Below are 18,747 nucleotides of genomic sequence, written 5' to 3'. Positions count from 1 at the left end.
CCCCAACGCTTTATTAAGGGGGGTGGTCATGGATTGAGATTATGGCTCATGTTTTAGACTCTTTGAATGGTACCCACAGGGAAGTATACCAGCTGTACAAAAACATGTATACTGACAAACTGGTTTTAGGGCACACGTTTCTTTGCTTTTTTTTTTTTTTTTTTTTTGCCCCATTCTGGAGACTGTAAATGAAGCCATTATCTAGAACTATGACATCTTGTCATGCTATTAGCAGCAGCGGGACTAGTTATGTACCAACATGTCACTGTTTTGTTTTGTTCACTCTGCAGCAGTCACGTTCTTGGATGAGTATTGCTATAGATATAATTATATTTTTAAATTTAGATGTTTCCATTTTACATCAGTCATTGTAACTTGTGCTCTAATATTTTAAGTTTGAACTACATACATGGATGAGCAATATTGAGATCAGAGGAAACTGATGTTGCAATTAGAACCATGTCATTTTGGACACTTCTGGGTGAATAATCCTTCATTTCAACATACTGTCTGCAGTCTTGTGGTGAATATTGCCCCTGTCTTCAGAGGCTTAGGCTGCTTGAACTCAGCTTTACAGAACCTCGCATATGTCCTTCAGACAGTAAATTAAGGGAGTGTGTATTGCAGTTTCCAGTTACTGCCCATGCACCCACACACTTCCTGAATGTGTGGCAAAAAAAGCACTTTGTGCCACAGTGCTTCTACAACCATGAAAAGTAACTTCATACCCCCTGTAGAAGTGAAAGAAGAGACTGGGCTCCATTACTATAAGAATTTTTAAAAAGGACTGAAAGTGACTGTACATCACACATGAGGAACCCATTTACAGCTGGAGGGCCAAATTCCCTTCTGGTCATTTATTCCTGCACTGCAGGGGGTTGGCCTAGATGACCCTTGGGGTCCCTTCCAATTCTACAATTTTATTATTCCCAGGGCCACATGTCAGTGACAAGCAGGGCTGGAGGCAAAGTGGCAACAAAGGCAAATGTTTCTACAGCAGGCTACTTTCTATACAGTCCTTTGTATCCCCTCCAGACAAGCAAGAGTTTGAGGACAAATACCAGCCAGGCAAAAACACTCAAGAAGGATGTGAAACAGGTCCAGTGAAGGGCCAAGCATGAGGAGAGTTCTGAGGGCCAGAAAGAGAGGCATGTGGGGGCCACATCTGGTCAATGAGTCTGCTGTACAGGCTGCATGAGCGCATGTCAATGCAAGAGGCAGGGGGAGAAGGAAAGACACAAAACAGGTAAGAAAAACACCATCCTGTTGTTTAATATTTCAAAAGCATTAGTAAAATATGAGCATAAGGAAGAAAAGATCAGTTGCTGTTCTGCCATTCTACCCGCAGTGAAGTCTTCATAACACTGATGGCAAGGATCTGCACGTACACATACAGCTTAAGACCAGTAAGACCACAGCCAAACTGAGGCACACATTGCATCAATGGCTATGTAGTCACAAAGGAAGGAGAACTTGCAGTTAAAACTAGAGAAGCCTTTCAAATTTTTGCTTGGATCCAAAAAGAACTTTATTTTTAAGGAAGTTTGTGGAAGAGATGTTTCCTGTCCACTTCTCCCCACTGTGTGCATCCCCCCTTACCCTGAAAAAGAAAATCCTCTCTGGGTGGTCTGGGGGGGCCTTCCTGAACAATATGGAATGTGGTTCAGGGGGGAAGAGGGGACAGGAAGCTTTCCTTTCATAAAGTTCCTTAAAATTTATTTAGGAACAAAGCCTCTGCCTGAACACATGCTCAGAAAGCATGATTCATTAAAATATGTAACGGGTCACAGAAGGGAGAAGCTCAACAATAGGAAGACTTTCCACAACAACATCTTTGGCCCAGGTCTCTCCCTACAATCCATGTAACATTCTTTTGAGAAGCAACATGACCTCTATGAAACCAAAGGTGACGTCTGTGGAAAGGTCACTCTTGGGGGTACACTGAGTTGTACATAGGTGCACAATCCAGCGTTTCCCAGCCTTGGGGTCTCCAGCTGTTTTTGGACTACAGCTCCCATCATCCCTAGCTAGCAATACCAGTGGTCAGGGATGATGGGAATTGTAGTATGAAACCAGCTGGAGGCCAAGGGTTGGGAAACCCTGCACTAGTGTGTGAATGTAATCAACACTCATGCAAAACAAAATTCTCCATTGACAAGGGATTTTTTTTTGGGATGCCACTTTGGTACCAAGTACGCAGTGTTACCAGAAGAAATATTAAGAAACAACACCCACCCACCCCCAGCCTTCTGTCCCTCAAATATCCCACACAGATAAGTTTTTTCAACATGCCCTGATTTTGAAAATGAGCTGCTACAAAAATAACCTCCTATGAAGAAATCTGTGCTAAATGAACCAGCACTGTTGGGTCAGCCGCAAAACTGACCGTTCCAACCTCCATTACTGGCTCAGCAAAATATTAACCATTATCCGGTTCTCCCTTTTATCTGATTTACTTTAACACGGGACTCTGGTTGGCTTAAAAACTGGCAAACGACTGACTTTTACACTGCAGCTTTTTGGGGATTTAAAACCAGCTGCTTCAGCAGAACACCTCACGTACACAAACCTGTTTCAAAAGAAGTCAGAAGAAATGTCCAAGTGCAACAGTGCTTCTTGTTGTCTGCAAGGGAGAGACAAAGTCACTGCAGAATGAGACCCAACAGCTGGTCACACAGCAGTGAAACAGACTTGTGTGAACATGAAATTATGAAATTCTTTTTCCACAAACAGTGGCAAAGGCACAGTCTCAAGGGGTGGGAAAGGCTCTGGGAGGACCATAAACCTCTCAATGTCTTTTGCGCCCCAGTAATTGCATGATTCAGCAGTCCTGCTGCCATCACTTAGCGACAGGACAGAGGCTTTCCACTGGAACCCGCTGCATCCTTATAGCACCACCATCCTGTGATCTCCACACTGTTCACACTCCCATGATTCAGGCATCATATCTCCACATCACTTTCTTTATCGTTATCATGGTCACCATCGTAGAACTCATTTGAAGCCTCCGGCCTGCAAGACAAGTTAACACAGGAGGAGGCCAAAAATTAAGCACAGACACTGGAAACCTGCCCACCCAAAACTGCAGCAACTACATGCTTCTGGAAAACAGCAATCTAAACAATAAGCAAAAGCCCAAATCAATGTAGTGTTGGTTCTGGGAGGCACATATCATAGTTCCTCCAGTTGGGCTGGGGTGCAAACACGGGACGCTTCTACTTGAGGGATAAACAGAAACATGCCTGCTGTAGTTCTCCTCAGAACCTCTCTCTTCAGGATCAGGCTCATCTGGGCGATCAAAATTCAGCAAATCAGAAGGGACGTCATGGATCTGGACACTGGGTGCATGGTTCAGCATCTTCAAATTCTCAAATATCGTTTGCCGAATTTGATCTAAGTACTGGTCAGAAGAGAAGGGGGGGGGGACAGCAGGTCATATCACAGAGGCCTTCAGGTATGAAAATGTTTATAAAGTTCCAGCCACCACTCCTGCCTGGCTATCAGAAATGCCAAGGGCACTAGATTTTCTCTTACTGCAGAAGTAGAGAAGCCATTTGGCCCAAGGGCCGAGAGGAACCTGTCCAAATTGCCAGGGCCAAAACAAAAGCAAAACTCTTAAGGGAGTGGGAAGCAAAATCACATCACCACCCCCATCCACAAAACATGTACCAGACACCAAGGACACAGCACCGCCCCTCTTCTCCCCTCTCTCACACAAACAGAGCACTCCAGAAACAAAATAAAATTCCTCTCTAAGGAGCAGATGGGTCCTTTATCTAGGTCTAGGATCTTGGTGCTAAGCACAGCAGCACTAGGTTTAGAGATAAGCCCTCTGCCTACTCCTTCAGAGCAAAAGGCAGCATTTCCACCCACTCAGAGTTTGTGTGGGGTACAGAAAAATGCTGCTTTTAAAATCAAAGAGCAGACAGAGAGCTTATCTCCAATCTAAGAGCAAAGATAGGAGCTCCTTCTGCTGTCTTTTGTCTCTCTCAACAGGGCCATTGCTAATCTTAGCACGGTGACACTTGTAACATAAATTTAAAATCCCTTTAATTGTCACTTATGACATCAGGTGATTAGTAACGATCTGGATGAAATCCAACAATGTGAAGTCCATGTAATATATTAGGTACATTTGGCAGGCAGTTCATAGAATTAGAAAGGCAGTGCTCAGTATATTCCAATTTCGACAGGAGTCACACTCCTCTTAAAATATCAAGATTGCAGCTGGGTGGTCCTGCTTGATCTTGGTGTCTTCTACGCTTATGAGAATTTTTTATTCTCTTGCTTATTATGCTGTTCTAGATATGCATTTTATAGTGGAACTTCCTTTAGCAATGTTTTCTTTTGAAATGGTCAAGATAATTTTTTTCCTAACTTGGCTGTGTTAAATGTGCATTTTATAGCTGACCTCTTTGGTAATGTTTTATTTTGAAATCTTTTAAGATAATATTTTAGTTTCCTGTTGCTTTGAATGTATACAGTGGTGCCTCGCAAGACGAAATTAATCCGTTCCGCGAGTCTCTTCGTCTTGCGGTTTTTTCATCTTGCGAAGCACGGCTATTAGTGGCTTAGCGGCTATTAGCGGCTATTAACGGCTTAGCGGCTTTAAGAAAAAGGAAACAAACTCGCAAGAACTCGCAAGACGTTTCGTCTTGCGAAGCAAGCTCATAGGGAAATTCGTCTTGCGGAACGACTCAAAAAACGGAAACCTCTTTCGTCTAGCGAGTTTTTCGTCTTGCGAGGCATTCGTCTTGCGGGGCACCACTGTACTTGACTTTCTTCAGTAATGTTTTATTTGATGTTTTAATGAAGGTTGTAAACCACTTTGAGATTTTTTTCCTTAAAAATATAAAGCAGTATAGAATGAAATTAACAATGATAATAATAACAACTATTTGCCCAAAATGAATTTGCAGGTTCAGAATGATCCCAATCACTCTTACTCAGGCATAGGCAAACTCGGCCCTCCAGATATTTTTTGGGACTACAACTCCCATCATCCCTAGCTAACAGGACCAGTGTTCAGGGATGTTGGGAATTGTAGTCTCAAAACATCTGGAGGGCCTGCTCTTACTGCCTGGAATGGGCTTTGGGAAACCAGAAACACCAATGCTGCAACTTTTGAAAATGTCAAGGCAGAAGACATGGTGGGAGGCTAAAGCAGAGCTAAGTGAAATATATATGGCCAAAGTTACTTACCTGCCTCGAGTTCTGATTTTCAATTCGAGTGCTGACATCAGGGTGGAGGGTAAAGTCTGGAGCAAAGTATTCAAAGTACTCTGCGTAGAGACAGACAATTAGTGTGGATACATGCATACTGATGTTTATACATTTTAAAATGCACAACCCCTTTCAAACAACTCTACAAGCCCATGCAACAACTAACTGAACAGCAAGCTGCAGCTCCACTCTCCTGAAGGAGCAATCTCTCTCAATGCCTTGGCTCCCTTTATGTAAATGAATGAAATCAGCTGATTATGCCATCAGTTTTCCGGTTTGCATAACACAGAATTACTGGGAATCAATATTGATGAGCAAATGTAATAACCACTGACAACTCCAAGTGGAAAAAGTAACAGGATTAAATAATCTGGTTTAAAATAATTTGCCTCCAATAATTAGAAAAGCATAGGCAGATATGAAAAGGTTGGCCAAAGGTTGGTCGCCACCTCCACCACGTAAATCTGCTTAACCCTTATATTTTGAAACAACTGAAAGATGCTGCTGCTGAATTACAGATTAACCAACCCCAACCCCCAACAAATCATGCTGGAGAATTTGGATGAGGTGGAGATATCCCTGCACCCAGCCCAACCCAGAGACACTGCCCTTGTTGGCAGGGCAGTTCCACCAGCAAGAGGTTCCCCACTGTATCTGCCCTAACAAGGGGCACAAGCTACCACTGGCAGCATTGTTAGCAGCAGCAGCCAAGAGCAACTTCCAAAAGGGAGTGTTTCAGGGTAGAGGTGGGCTAGAACCCAAATCAGCCGGGCTGCTGCCACATGATAACAATGGGCCCAACCAGGACCTGAGCTGACATTTTCCTTTGCACACCACAACTGCCCTGGCCAGCACATGCAACAAGGTTCTACAGGTGGCAGCAGCTACTCCACGAAGCCTTGTCATTGCTTTTGAACTATCCCCCTAAGTTATCTAGATACTAATAACTTGGGGAAACTAAATATGCTACAAGTGACAGCAGTGACGTTTGAACATGTAGGTCCTCAACTTACCACTATATGGAAGCTCCTCACTAATTGCTTCATCTACAAGTAATGATGTTTCGTAAGTCCTAAAATGAAAGGCAGACTACAGTGAAGTCTTCACATGACACAAACCTGTGCCATTTTATATCCAAGGAAGGTAAAGCCCCAACCCATTATCAACAAAAGCTTCCAGAAGACTCACCAGCACCGGGCCACATTGCGAACTGTGTAGCCACCTCCTCCTAACACCAGGAGGGGTATGTTGAAACTCTTTACATATTCTACACATTCCCTAGGATTCAAAATTATAAAATTCAGAAATGAATTCCTCTCAAACTTGCTTACATTCATCTATGTGTTGTACATATACCATCACCCTTCATATGGCTACAAATAGTTATTTGTAAATCTTCCAAAACCTAACAACACAGGCTCTATTTACTCAGGTGTATGCTCCTGAGCGCGTTAAAAGTGGGAGATTTATTTCAGACTGGTCAAAAGCCCAGAAAAATATATGCAGCACAAAGAGTCAGTGTGAATTTCTAAAGTCCTAAATATTGAAAAGATTGAGTAATGTATATTATGTATAAATACACACAATAACTTATTCTGAGCTAAATGCTGCTCTTTCACTACTGACTTCAAAGGTGAAGGTTGAAAAAAAGTAAAGAGAGCCTAGGTAGGTATGTACTATTAACCCATCTGTACCACCCCAAGGTAATTCTTAGTATAACTGTGGGAGGCACACACGATTAATCAAGAACAACCAAAACCTGTAAACTCTCTGCTTATCTTGTCTTTGTGGCAAAGCAGATAATTGTGCAGGTGTGCCTTATAGAACACACCTGCTTACAGAGGGGACAACTGATCCAAACATGTTAACAAAAGTGGAACAACAACACCATCACTGCTACAAAGCACCAAATCAACAAAGTTTGACCTAACACTACATTATTGCCCAGAAAATCAGAAACGAATCCTCATGAGCCAGGATGAGAATCAATTCTCAGAATGGGGAGGCAGAGAGACAGGGTTTCAGACTGTTAAGTACCAAGGACCAAAAAAGATGTGACACAGAGATACATTAATGCAGGGGTCGCCCAAGTTTTTGGAGCAGTGGGCACATTTTGAATTTGGGGGAAGTGCCTGTCACAAAAAGACTGCCGTTGGGGCAAAGCACAATTAGAGCAAGTACACGCACTGCTGTTTCCCCCTTCCAGCCCTCATGCTTATTGTGGGAAATAAGCTATGTCCTGCTTGTGGAGATCACATGGCAATTATTTCACACTATTAGGAAAAATAAACAAGGTGGCCACACACACACCTCTCTCTCTCTCTCTCTCTCTCTCTCTCTCACACACACACACACACACAGAACCGTCTCTCACACACACTTCACAAATGCCTCTCCCTCTCTGACCAAGTGCATCTTTCCCTCTCTCAAAGCACACATTCATCTGTACTTCTTGCTCACATACGTATCTCAGTCTCTCACAGACCATACGCATGACTCTCCCCCTTCCAGCTCTCTCTCATACAAACACAACACTACACATGCATTTCTCATCTCTCTGCTCAAGTGCATCTCTCCCAATTCCACGCAGAACCCCTTCAAGGGGTGAAGCAAGTGGACACCCCCAGCTCCACATGGCTGGCAGGCAGCAAGCAAGCAAGCAAAAAGGATGGACCACTAGGTGAGCAGAGAAGCAATCCCTGCCACCTCTCCCCACTCGAAAAGCAACCCCTCAAAAGCAACCAGAATGCAAGGAGGCCAACCCTTCCAGCTTCGCTTTATTTTTAACTGAAGCAACCACAAAGGCTCTGATTTTTATCAGACCAGCAGCACTGTTTTTGCAATATAGTTCATTCACCATAGCAAGCAGCTATTTAGCCTATATCAGGAAAGAAATATAGTACACCTGCATTTTTCCACTGGGGGGGGGGCGATAGCAAGTTCATCAGAAAGCAGATTTTACTGAAGCAGAACAGGTGGGGTGTTAAACTTCTTCTCATACTGTTTTTCAATCACATACACACCAATTAATTCCACTGTGTTTTTCTGCTGCAGGGCTAATAGTCACTTTGTGGGAGGGATCAACCTCTCCCTCACCCCTCCAGCACCACTAGTCCAAACAAATGTGAAGCTCCCACAGCTGCATTAAAGGGTAAAAAAGGTGGGAGATCCAATCACATCCGTTTCAGTTCCAATGTGCCCTTTTACTCAACTCATTAAAGGGACTCACCCATGTCCTCTTATGCTGAGGTTAAAGCAACCAAGACGATCACAACCTAGCGAGTCAGCACCACACTTAATGGAGGCAAAGAAGAAGAAATGAGGAGAAAACAACAGTATCGGTGCACTAGCTACTGATTATCCAAAACACTCACAACAGAATATCAGGAACGCATCTCATCCCAGCCAGCCCACCTATCTCCCAACCCTCCCCCCACTAGTTCTTCTGTGTGACCACCAAAGGAAATTCAAGTCCACACCCATGACTCTCACTGCTTAGGTCTTCCATCCTCTTACCTGCAGCACTATGCACGTGGGCTGATAGAACTCTATCACTTGATTAATGACTGGCTGGAAGAGGTGTTTGTAACCTTCAAAGAGAAGACAAGACTCTGCTGTTATAGCTCCTCTGCTGCAATCTGCACAGAAGTCAGAGTATCCAGCAAGGCCCAAGAGAAGCCTTCCACTTACTTTGGTCATCGATGCCATCACGCAAAGGTACGTTCAGACAGTAATAACGGCCACTCTCAGCTCCCACTTCATACATGTCACCTAGCAGGTGGAAGCAGGGCAAAGTGCAGAATTCAAACTTTGATTTTTAAAATAGGTAATCCTAGCTAATCCACAGCCTGAAGAAATCCCATCTCTGTTTTCAGCTAACCACTGGAACATCCCCACACTAAGGTACCTATCCTATATCTAAGCACTCTGCAGGTATCCAAAATGAAATCTGTATTGCATCTTTAATCCAGCTTATTAATAAGCAATAAAAAGTTTTTTACCTGTACCAGGGAAGAAGTAGTTTCCATATTTGTGAAAGGACACCGTCATGACACGGTCTGTCAAATAAAAAGCTTCCTGAACACCATCTCCATGATGGATATCTATGTCAATGTACAGTACACGTGGGTGATATCTGTCAGAAACCCAAAGACATGTTAGAGAAGCAGGTGGAAGCTGGCAACACCAGGGTGAAATCCTGTATCCAAGCTGCACAGCCACTCCCCTCACTCAGTTGCCAATCCAAGTTTCTTACTCACCAAAAAGGTGCATTTCATGTCGTAGATCAGAAAGGGAAACAGTTGTATGTAATTTATAGTTGGGCAGCAGATAGGGAATGGGATTGGAGGCAAGCAGGTAATGTGTTTAAATTATCTGTAAAGCCAGACTGGAGGAGGAGGAAGGAATAACTTAGTCTTCTTGATGAAGGGAGCAATGTCAAGTAGTGGAAGCCAGTGTAATTTATGCCAGTTTAAGTTAAGCAAGCATAAAGTGCACCAGATCCAAACCCCATTCAAGGTGGGGTTTTCAAACACAAGACTGCACCAAAAGATGCCAAGCCAGGGCTTAATTATTGCATTTCTTAAACTGGAACAAAAAAGTGCAGGTAGGAAAGAAGCGTACCACATCTGGACTCAGCCAGACACAAATAAACAAGAATTATCACATTATGATCAAACACTTGAAGAAGGTTCAATGGAAAGGGAATGGGAAGGGCCACCAGCACAAGAGAAGCCATTTAGGCACACAATCTCTAGTGCAGCTCCATTATGCCATTTACAGCAACACCAACTCCCCCCCCCCCCGCCTATGCACCGCTTGCACCAACTCCTTACTTGAGAAGCTCCAAGATGCCGATCACAATGTCATTGACATAACAAAACCCAGAAGCCTGAAACACAAAAAAGGCAAAAGTGAGTCAGTGAAAAGCAACTAAGTTTTCTTTGCCCTCCAAAGCAAGGAAAGTAGACTTGCCTCATTACCTCAAACTTCTTGGCATGGTGAAGACCTCCAGCCCAGTTTATTGCAATATCACAGATCTAAAGACAGAAGGAGGACATTAGCTCAAATGAAAGAGGATTATGCTGCCTTAACAGCAACACTTACCAAGGGATGATGAATCCCTATATCCTAAGCTATCCCATCCACTCTGCTGACTGCCTTTGCAAAACAACAACAACAACAAACAACTGTTAAGGCTATCTGAGTTATAGTTTGGTACCCATGAGAGTATTTAGCATTTATACTTCCTAGCATTCTAAGCACTTCACTGCACTTCTCACAAAAAAAACCTATAAAGTAGGTCAGAATTAGTACCTCCATATTGGAGATGGGAGGCTAAAAACCACCAAGTGAATTCATGCCCCAGATAGGATTTGAACTGGGGGGTTCCTGAGTACCCCACCACGCCATATCAGATATCATGAAGTTCCCCCAGAGTCAATGCTTATGAATACCATTTTAGTTGCACAAAAAAATTACAGAGCAATTTTTAGAGCGACCTGGTTGACAGCAACTTAAGGATATGAAGAAGGTGAAGATGACATCACCTTGTTACCTTATTATTCAGTTGTGTTGCTCCTTGCAATGAAGCCCCAGTATATCGAGAACAAAATTCAAACAGCCCTGGGAACACTGGACTATGAGAGAACACAAAATTACACTTAGTTCAGGATAACATGGCAGAAACTTTCCAATCCGAAATAGCTATTTGGGTATGGAAGATCCGACCATATCACTAGATGTGAATAAGAAACACAAGACAGGCAAGGCAACGTTTTTGTTTAGCAGCCACAGTTGAAATAGGAGTGTGCAAGTCGTCTAATAATTCAGAACTCTTCATCTGCAAGGGTCCATGGTTCTACTTGCCAAGGCAAGTGCCTATCCCCAGCAAACATGACAAGCCCTCTCCCAATTATGGAGCAGGGGCTGGGCATCACCCACAATTGGAAACACAACTGTGTTTCCAGAGATGCTCCAAGTACCCTGAAAAAACAAGAAGAAGAAGAGGAAGAGTTTGGATTTGATATCCCGCTTTATCACTACCCTAAGGAGTCTCCTTGGTGAAGCCACGAAAATAAGCAAATATTTACTGTTGGCTTATGTTCATAGAGCACATGAATAAAGGTTGAATGAGTGCCTTCCACTTATCTCCCCCTAGTCAATCTCTCTCCATGGCATTCCATTTCCCTTCTCACACCACATTCGCATCAGTCAATCATCTACCCTTCTACATCCTCACATATATTTCCACATGTAAATCTTTGTTTCTAACCAAACAAAGACATTATCTTATTTCTTCTGTCATTCACATCTGTAGTAGATTTATTTAGCAAAAATTTAAAACCACTTGATTATATGCAGAACCCCCAAGTCATTTACAAAAAAATGAAACAAACAATATTGCAATGAAAGACCAGTACTTTTTTGTTTGAGCAGGCATTTGGGACCTCTGTAATATCCACCCTGCCCACACCACACATTTTGGGTCCTATCTACCTGATGCATCTAGAAGGTATGCAGCACTTACCAGTCATCCCCCACATTGAAAGCATTGAGGCTCTTGGTGAATCCTTGCATGTTATTTGGAGACACTCGCTGAAGGAAATCAATGTAATCTTCTGAATGAAAGCGGCACATATCATGTTGAGATGCTTGATATGGTTTAAATACCTGCAAGAGAAATTCCTCCCATTCAGGACTGAATTCAACAGCAGAGCAAGGCTGTACAGCTGTCAGACTCAAAGTTCCAGTTTACACTATCCCTAGTCAGACTTCTATATTTATGCTCACCATGGCAAGTGAGCTGTTGCAGTTTTATGAACTTAATGAACAGAGCCTTCCTCCCAGACCTGAAGCTACAGAGGTGGATAGGAATTGTCCTGGCAATTGTGCAGCAATTCCCACTCTCAAAGTTGGGTATCCCAGCCAAATAGGTAACAACTGTGGGAAAGGGACGGGGGCTTTATTAGCACAAACTGGAAAGGGGAAGGTCAGAAAACTAAAATGCTTTGGCTTGGTGGCAAAGTCAATAAAATTGCTGAGTCCTGCCTCCAGTGATTCCACACTTTGTGAGAGGCTTTACATGTAGTGTATGCAGATTCTGAAATATACCTACAAAGGAATGGATAAAAATGTCCTAAAATAAATATTACTGCCTTGAAACCAGCAGCTGTCTTTGACCCAGTAAATGCAATGCTTACAATCATCTTCTTATAGAGTCCATAGTGCAGAACCAGACTGTGGGTCAGTGCCAAGCGATGAGGCTTCATGGGATGTCCCGCTCCTAACACAATAAGAAAGAAAAAAAACACTGTGAAATCAACATCCCCATACCAGAATCAAAGGTTCATTAAGACCTAGCTTATTACCAGCACTCGTCCATAGAGAAAGAAGTGCAAACAGAGATAAAAATAGTATTGTGGGAGAACATTATGCTGATACATATGAGTCCCTTATAGTAGAAGTATAGCCCAATGATTAAGATTTACATTGTTAAGAACAGTTGAGTGAAGTACCAATTAGTTTCATTCATTGTCTAACTTCTTCTTGGGCAATCACTCATAGCCAAGTAAGATTGTCTTCCATAAACACGGTTTTAACAATGAGTCTGTAAGTGGCTGTGGAGGCCAATTCTGGATCCGCACATCCTTCCACAGTGGGGACATTGGTTTCCGTGCAGGAGTTGATCACGGTGTGGATTTGCCAAGCACGCCTTCCTCTTAGCATGTATCTCCCTTCTGTCCTGAGTTTGAGTGTCTTCAAAGCCCATGACATCTTTGGTAAAGGCTGTTCTCCAACTGGAGTGCTCGCAGGCCAGTGTTTCCCAGTTGTCAGTGTTTATACTACATTTTTTAAAATTTGCCTTGAGACAGTCTTTCAACCTCTCTTGCTGACCACCAGCATTACGCTTTCCATTTTTTAATTCGGAACAGAGTAGTTGCTTTGGAATACGATCATCAGGCATCCGAAACTTATTGTAAGAGTGTTCTCTAAATTAAGTAAATACAGGTTCCACATAATGTATGTATGGTTTGTGGTGGTGTGTGGTTTTGTTTTGGTTCAGTCAAAATATCCTTTCAATTCCCACCACCCTCACTGGCATGCTTGGTTAGGAACACAGGAGAGGGCCATCTTGGTGGCTTCTCCCAGATCATTATTACTATTAATTTACTTATTATGACTATGTCAAATGGGGACTCGGAACTGGAAATACAACCATGAAGAGGCAATCAAACGACTGCAGAGTTAAAACTAGATATAAATAAAGAAGATCCACGAGAGTGGATTTAAAAGGGGTTGGGGAGGAAGCGAAACCTCCGTGACTGGAACTCTTGCTGCTTATTTTTAAAGCGGGGGCTGTTTTCTGAAGGGCAGAGGCGGAGGGCCCCTCGGCAGCAGACGGCCCGCTCGGCTCCGCACGGCAAGACCCGACCTGCGGCCTTTTCCGACCCACCCCCGGCTCCCCTCGCACCGGCCCCGCAGAACCCGCCGCCGCGCCGCGCACCGTAGTGGAAGTTGCCCACGTCCGGGTCGTAGAAGTAGGCCACCGTCTTCGCCATGGCAACCCCTCGCGGAACGGCCCCGCCGAGTAACGGGCGACCCGCGCGCTGCCACGCCGCCGACGTCACCACGCCGCCGACGCACACACGGAGGCTCCGCCCACAAGTGAAGCGCAACACCGCACGCTCGCCCGGGCTCCTCCTGGCTTCTCGCCAGGCCGCTCTCGCGAGACCCAAAACGAGAGACCTGGCTCTTCGTGGGAGGAGCGTGGGCGGAGTTATAGCACAACTTGCTTGGCCTCCGTCGGTCGGGATTGGCGCGTCGGTAATGAAAGTAAATCGTGGCTCCGCCCCTCTCTGCCCCGCGCACGCGCACAGGCTGCGATCTTTGCGGCGGTCCTGTTTTGAGCCAGCTGCAGCGAAGGCTCAAGAAAAGAGAACAGAATAGGAAGTAATTACATATCTGTAGATGTCGATATCTGTTTATGTATACGATTACTAAAGGTTCAGAGAAAGAAGGGAAAACCAGGGGTAGATAACCTTTCTGTTCACATTCCCTCATTCCAGGGGTGGACAGAGACACAATTAAAGCTAGATGGAGCCACAAAGGTGTTCCAGATTAACTAATATGAAATCAAAATATATATATAAAAAATAAAAAGATGATGCGGTTAAGATGCTACACTCAATATGCCAGCAAGTTTGGAAAACTCAGCAGTGGCCAGATGATTAGAGAAGATCAGTCTACATCCCAATCCCAAAGAAGGGCAGTGCCAAAGAATGCTCCAACTACCGCACAATTGCACTCATTTCACTTGCTAGCAAGGTTATGCTTAAAATTCTACAAGGCAGCTTAAGCAGTATGTGGACCGAGAACTCCCAGAAGTGCAAGCTGGTTTTCTAAGGGGCAGAGGAACCAGAGACCAAATTGCAAACATGCGCTGGATTATGGAGAAAGCTAGAGAGTTCCAGAAAGACATCTACTTCTGCTTCATTGACTACGCAAAAGCCTTTGACTGTGTCGACCACAGCAAACTATGGCAAGTTCTTAAAGAAATGGGAGTGCCTGATCACCTCATCTGTCTCCTGAGAAATCTATGTGGGACAAGAAGCTACAGTTAGAACTGGATATGGGACAACTGATTGGTTCAAAATTGGGAAAGGAGTACGGCAAGGCTGTATATTGTCTCCCTGCTTATATAACTTATATGCAGAATTCATCATGCGAAAGGCTGGGCTGGATGAATCCCAAGCTGGAATTAAGATCGCCAGAAGAAATATCAACAACCTCAGATATGCAGATGACACAACCTTGATGGCAGAAAGTGAGGAGGAATTAAAGAATCTTTTAATGAGGGTGAAAGAGGAGAGTGCAAAATATGGTCTGAAGCTCAACATAAAAAAAAAACGAAGATCATGGCCACTGGTCTCATCACCTCCTGGCAAATAGAAGGGGAAGAAATGTAGGCAGTGAGAGATTTTACTTTCTTGGGCTCCATGATCACTGCAGATGGTGACAGCAGTCACGAAATTAAAAGACGCCTGCTCCTTGGGAGAAAGGCGATGGCAAACCTAGACAGCATCTTGAAAAGCAGAGACATTACCTTACCAACAAAGGTCCGTATAGTTAAAGCCATGGTTTTCCCAGTAGTGATGTATGGAAGTGAGAGCTAGACTATAAAGAAGGCTGATCGCCGAAGAATTGATGCTTTTGAATTATGGTGCTGGAGGAGACTCTTGAGAGTCCCATGGACTGCAAGAAGATCAAACGTATCCATTCTTAAGGAAATCAGCCCTGAGTGCTCACTGGAAGGACAGATCATGAAGCTGAGGCTCCAATACTTTGGCCACCTCATGAGAAGAGAAGACTCCCTGGAAAAGACCCTGATGTTGGGAAAGATGGAGGGCACAAGGAGAAGGGGACGACAGAGGACGAGATGGTTGGGCAGTGCTATCGAAGCTACAAACATGAGTCTGACCAAACTGCGGGAGGCAGTGGAAGACAGGAGTGCCTGGCGTGCTGTGGTCCATGGGGTCACGAAGAGTCGGACACGACTAAACGACTAAACAACAACAACACACCGTATGTCTGGCCATTGTGGAAGCAGTAATGAAAACCAGAATTAACCCTCATAATTTCAAATCTATATAATGTTACAGAGAAACATTTTAAAGGATCAATTCATTTTTTATTTTTTTTATTTTTTATTTTGCATTGGTGTCAAGCAACAAAACATAGAACGAGGATAACAGCCCTCCAGCTATAGTTAAGCATCTAAAACAGTTCTTATTAAATCAATTTGCTTAATATGGACAAGCATGATAATACATTAGCTGTAGCCATTTCCCCTGGCCCAGAAGTGCCATATCAGGTGTGCCTTTGCCACTGTCACAAAATAATAATAATAAGAAGAAGAGTTTGGATTTGATATCCCGCCTTTCACTCCCTTTAAGGAGTCTCAAAGCGGCTAACATTCTCCTTTCCCTTCCTCCCCCACAACAAACACTCTGTGAGGTGAGTGGGGCTGAGAGACTTCAGAGGAGTGTGACTAGCCCAAGGTCACCCAGCAGCTGCATGTGGAGGAGCGGAGAAACGAACCCGGTTCCCCAGATTACGAGACTACCACTCTTAACCACTACACAACACTGGCTCTCAACAAAATATTACTTTGGGTAGAAGCCCAGTTTAATTAGGACATCCCTGCTTTCGCTCAGTATGCCTGAGTGTTTCAATGTCCATAATGATTGCACACTTAACGTTCCCTCTGGACTATACCTCTAAGAGAGGTGCAGCAACCAATTAGAACACAGAATTTGCATTTAAGACAATTAAGTCCCATTAACTTGTGGTCTGTGGGTTGCAGCATTAATCCCATCACACCTTTTAAGGTTGGAAGACATTAATTGCCCTGTTTAGCAGCTGTTGAGTGAAACTGCTGAGCGGCTGTAGCCCTGAATATCCTGTACAGGGAAGCTTTTTAATGTGCAATGTTTTATGTTTTTATATACCTTGGAAGCCAGCCAGAGTGGCTGGGGCAACTCCGTCAGATGGGCGGAGTACAAATACTACTACTACTACTACCGTGGTACCTCAGGTTAAGTACTTAATTCGTTCCGGAGGTCCGTACTTAACCTGAAACTGTTCTTAACCTGAAGCACCACTTTAGCTAATGGGGCCTCCTGCTGCCGCCGCGCCACCGGAGCACGATTTCTGTTCTCATCCTGAAGCAAAGTTCTTAACCTGAAGCACTATTTCTGGGTTAGCAGAGTATGTAACCTGAAGCGTATGTAACCCAAGGTACCACTGTGCTGCTGCTGCTGCTGCTGCTATTCAGTGCATGTATGAGAAAATGAATAAACATAACTAGCATTAGAGACATGCCTACTACTAGTAGATCTGGCAACTAAACTGTATTCCAGGTGTACCCTCCCGTGTTTCTCACTGCACCAACTTCTCTGCCATCTCGCCCCTCTCCCTCTTTGCAGGCAAGAGCACCCCATGTGCCAAGAAGCTAGCATGCCTCCATCCTGTACTGCAAGCCACTTTTGCCGCACACCCTTTAAAAAAACCACAATCATTGCTTCAGGATAACAGCATTGGATTACACTTCAGCATTAACCTCACCCCCAACCCAGCAAAATGGGTATATACAAAATGGGTGACTTTACAGGGTTGGCGTAACATATGCTCTATCAACCATAGCCTATGATGTCGTGAATATCTATAAATGTTGTAAAAATTTACCATTTCAAGGAAGGGACAATATTTCTGGCTAAATAAAAGATCTGAGTTAGAAATATAAAGAACTCCTGTCTTTGCTGCTACTTTTTATTTTTGAGTTTACACACTACTCCCCAGCTACAGTTACACTCAAATTCTGGATTTCCCCAGAGCAGCATACAAGGTAAACAAACAAACAAACAAATATGCCCCCCATCTGACTGGGTTGCCCCAGCCTCTCTGGGCAGCTTCCAGATTGTAGACCAGGCAAACTTTTTCAGCAGGGGGCCGGTCCACTGGCCCTCAGACCTTGTGGGGGGCCAGACTATTTTTTTTGGGGGGGATGAACGAATTCCTATGCCCCTAAATAACCCAGAGATGTATTTTAAATAAAAGGACACATTCTACTCATGTAAAAACACGCTGATTCCTGGACCATCTGCGGACCAGATTTAGAAGGTGATTGGGCCAGATCCGGCCCCTGGGCCTTAGGTTGCCTCCCCATGTCGTAGACAATAGGTGTTTCACTCCAACTTTTGCTTTGTCTGATTGGGCAGATCTGGTTTCCTAAATGTCATTCATTGCTATTACTTCAGTCACCCACTAAGAACAATGAAAGGTAGGAGCAGGCAAATTTATCACAAAACAAACAAGTACCTGCATGTTTTGCCTCATATCTCTGACTCTACAAATGCCAGTTTCCTTTTGTTTTCATTTTTAAAGAATGTTATGCAGTGGTGTAGCGTGGGGGGTGCAGGGGGGGCCGGCTGCACCCGGCGCAACATCTGGGGGGGGGCGCTCGCACTCGCAGCTCTCTGCCCCTACCTGGCTCACTCTCTCTCTCACTGCAGTGCTGGCTGTGCAAATCCGATCCGAGCCGCCGGGTCGCCGCCCACTGTGGAGGGGAGGGTGCCAGGCGTGCGGTGCGGTGCGGAGAGAGAGCGAGGGACTATCTGGGGGAGGGACAGTGCAGCGGGGGGGGGCAAATTACTTGCCTTGCCCCGGGTTAGGGGGCGCAAATTACTTGCCTTGCCCCGGGTGCTGACAACCCACGCTACGCCACTGATGTTATGTATCTGAGGGTTCTGCCTCATCCTCGCACATTCCCATGGTCTTTGCTCAAAGAATTATATATATTCAGATTTGGCTCTATGCCTTATTGAGAGGAAGAGGGAAATTATTTGGAAAGAATCTAGTGAGTTAACCTGTCAAGCGTACTGTATATCCATCTGTGCTTAATGCACCACAGGTACCCACCCAACATTTTCCATGTATTTTTTAAAAATGTTAATATTAAAATTA

The 18,747-nt window shown here is 44.3% G+C and overlaps 1 protein-coding gene across 3 annotated transcripts; it reads right to left on the bottom strand.

Moving 5' to 3' along the window:
• Positions 1-1,247: 1,247 nt before the first annotated feature.
• On the bottom strand, positions 1,248-13,934 carry HDAC3 (histone deacetylase 3). Of its 3 annotated transcripts, XR_014513141.1 has the most exons (16): positions 13,730-13,934; positions 12,426-12,508; positions 11,753-11,895; positions 10,781-10,862; positions 10,206-10,262; positions 10,059-10,114; positions 9,225-9,358; positions 8,914-8,994; positions 8,740-8,813; positions 8,453-8,517; positions 6,412-6,501; positions 6,237-6,295; positions 5,203-5,282; positions 3,243-3,400; positions 2,232-3,012; positions 1,248-2,146 (listed from the first exon to the last, which is right to left on the bottom strand). XR_014513141.1 is itself a non-coding variant. In XM_083448765.1 (15 exons), exons 1-15 carry the CDS (start codon positions 13,782-13,784, stop codon positions 2,943-2,945), a joined length of 1,287 nt encoding a protein of 428 aa, XP_083304891.1. In that variant the 5' UTR covers positions 13,785-13,886; the 3' UTR covers positions 1,248-2,942. The 3 variants fall into 3 exon arrangements, 2 of the variants coding, with proteins under 2 accessions (XP_083304891.1, XP_083304890.1); XM_083448765.1 differs by having other exon boundaries at positions 1,248-3,012; positions 13,730-13,886; XM_083448764.1 differs by lacking the exons at positions 1,248-2,146; positions 2,232-3,012 and having other exon boundaries at positions 3,045-3,400; positions 13,730-13,886.
• Between the last annotated feature and the right edge of the window lie 4,813 nt (positions 13,935-18,747).

The sequence above is a fragment of the Podarcis tiliguerta genome, assembly GCF_965153285.1.
Source record: "Podarcis tiliguerta genome assembly, chromosome: 7".
NCBI lineage: Eukaryota > Metazoa > Chordata > Lepidosauria > Squamata > Lacertidae > Podarcis > Podarcis tiliguerta.
The sequence above is the reverse complement of the archived record's forward strand: the minus strand, read 5'-3'. Positions and strand labels throughout refer to the sequence as shown.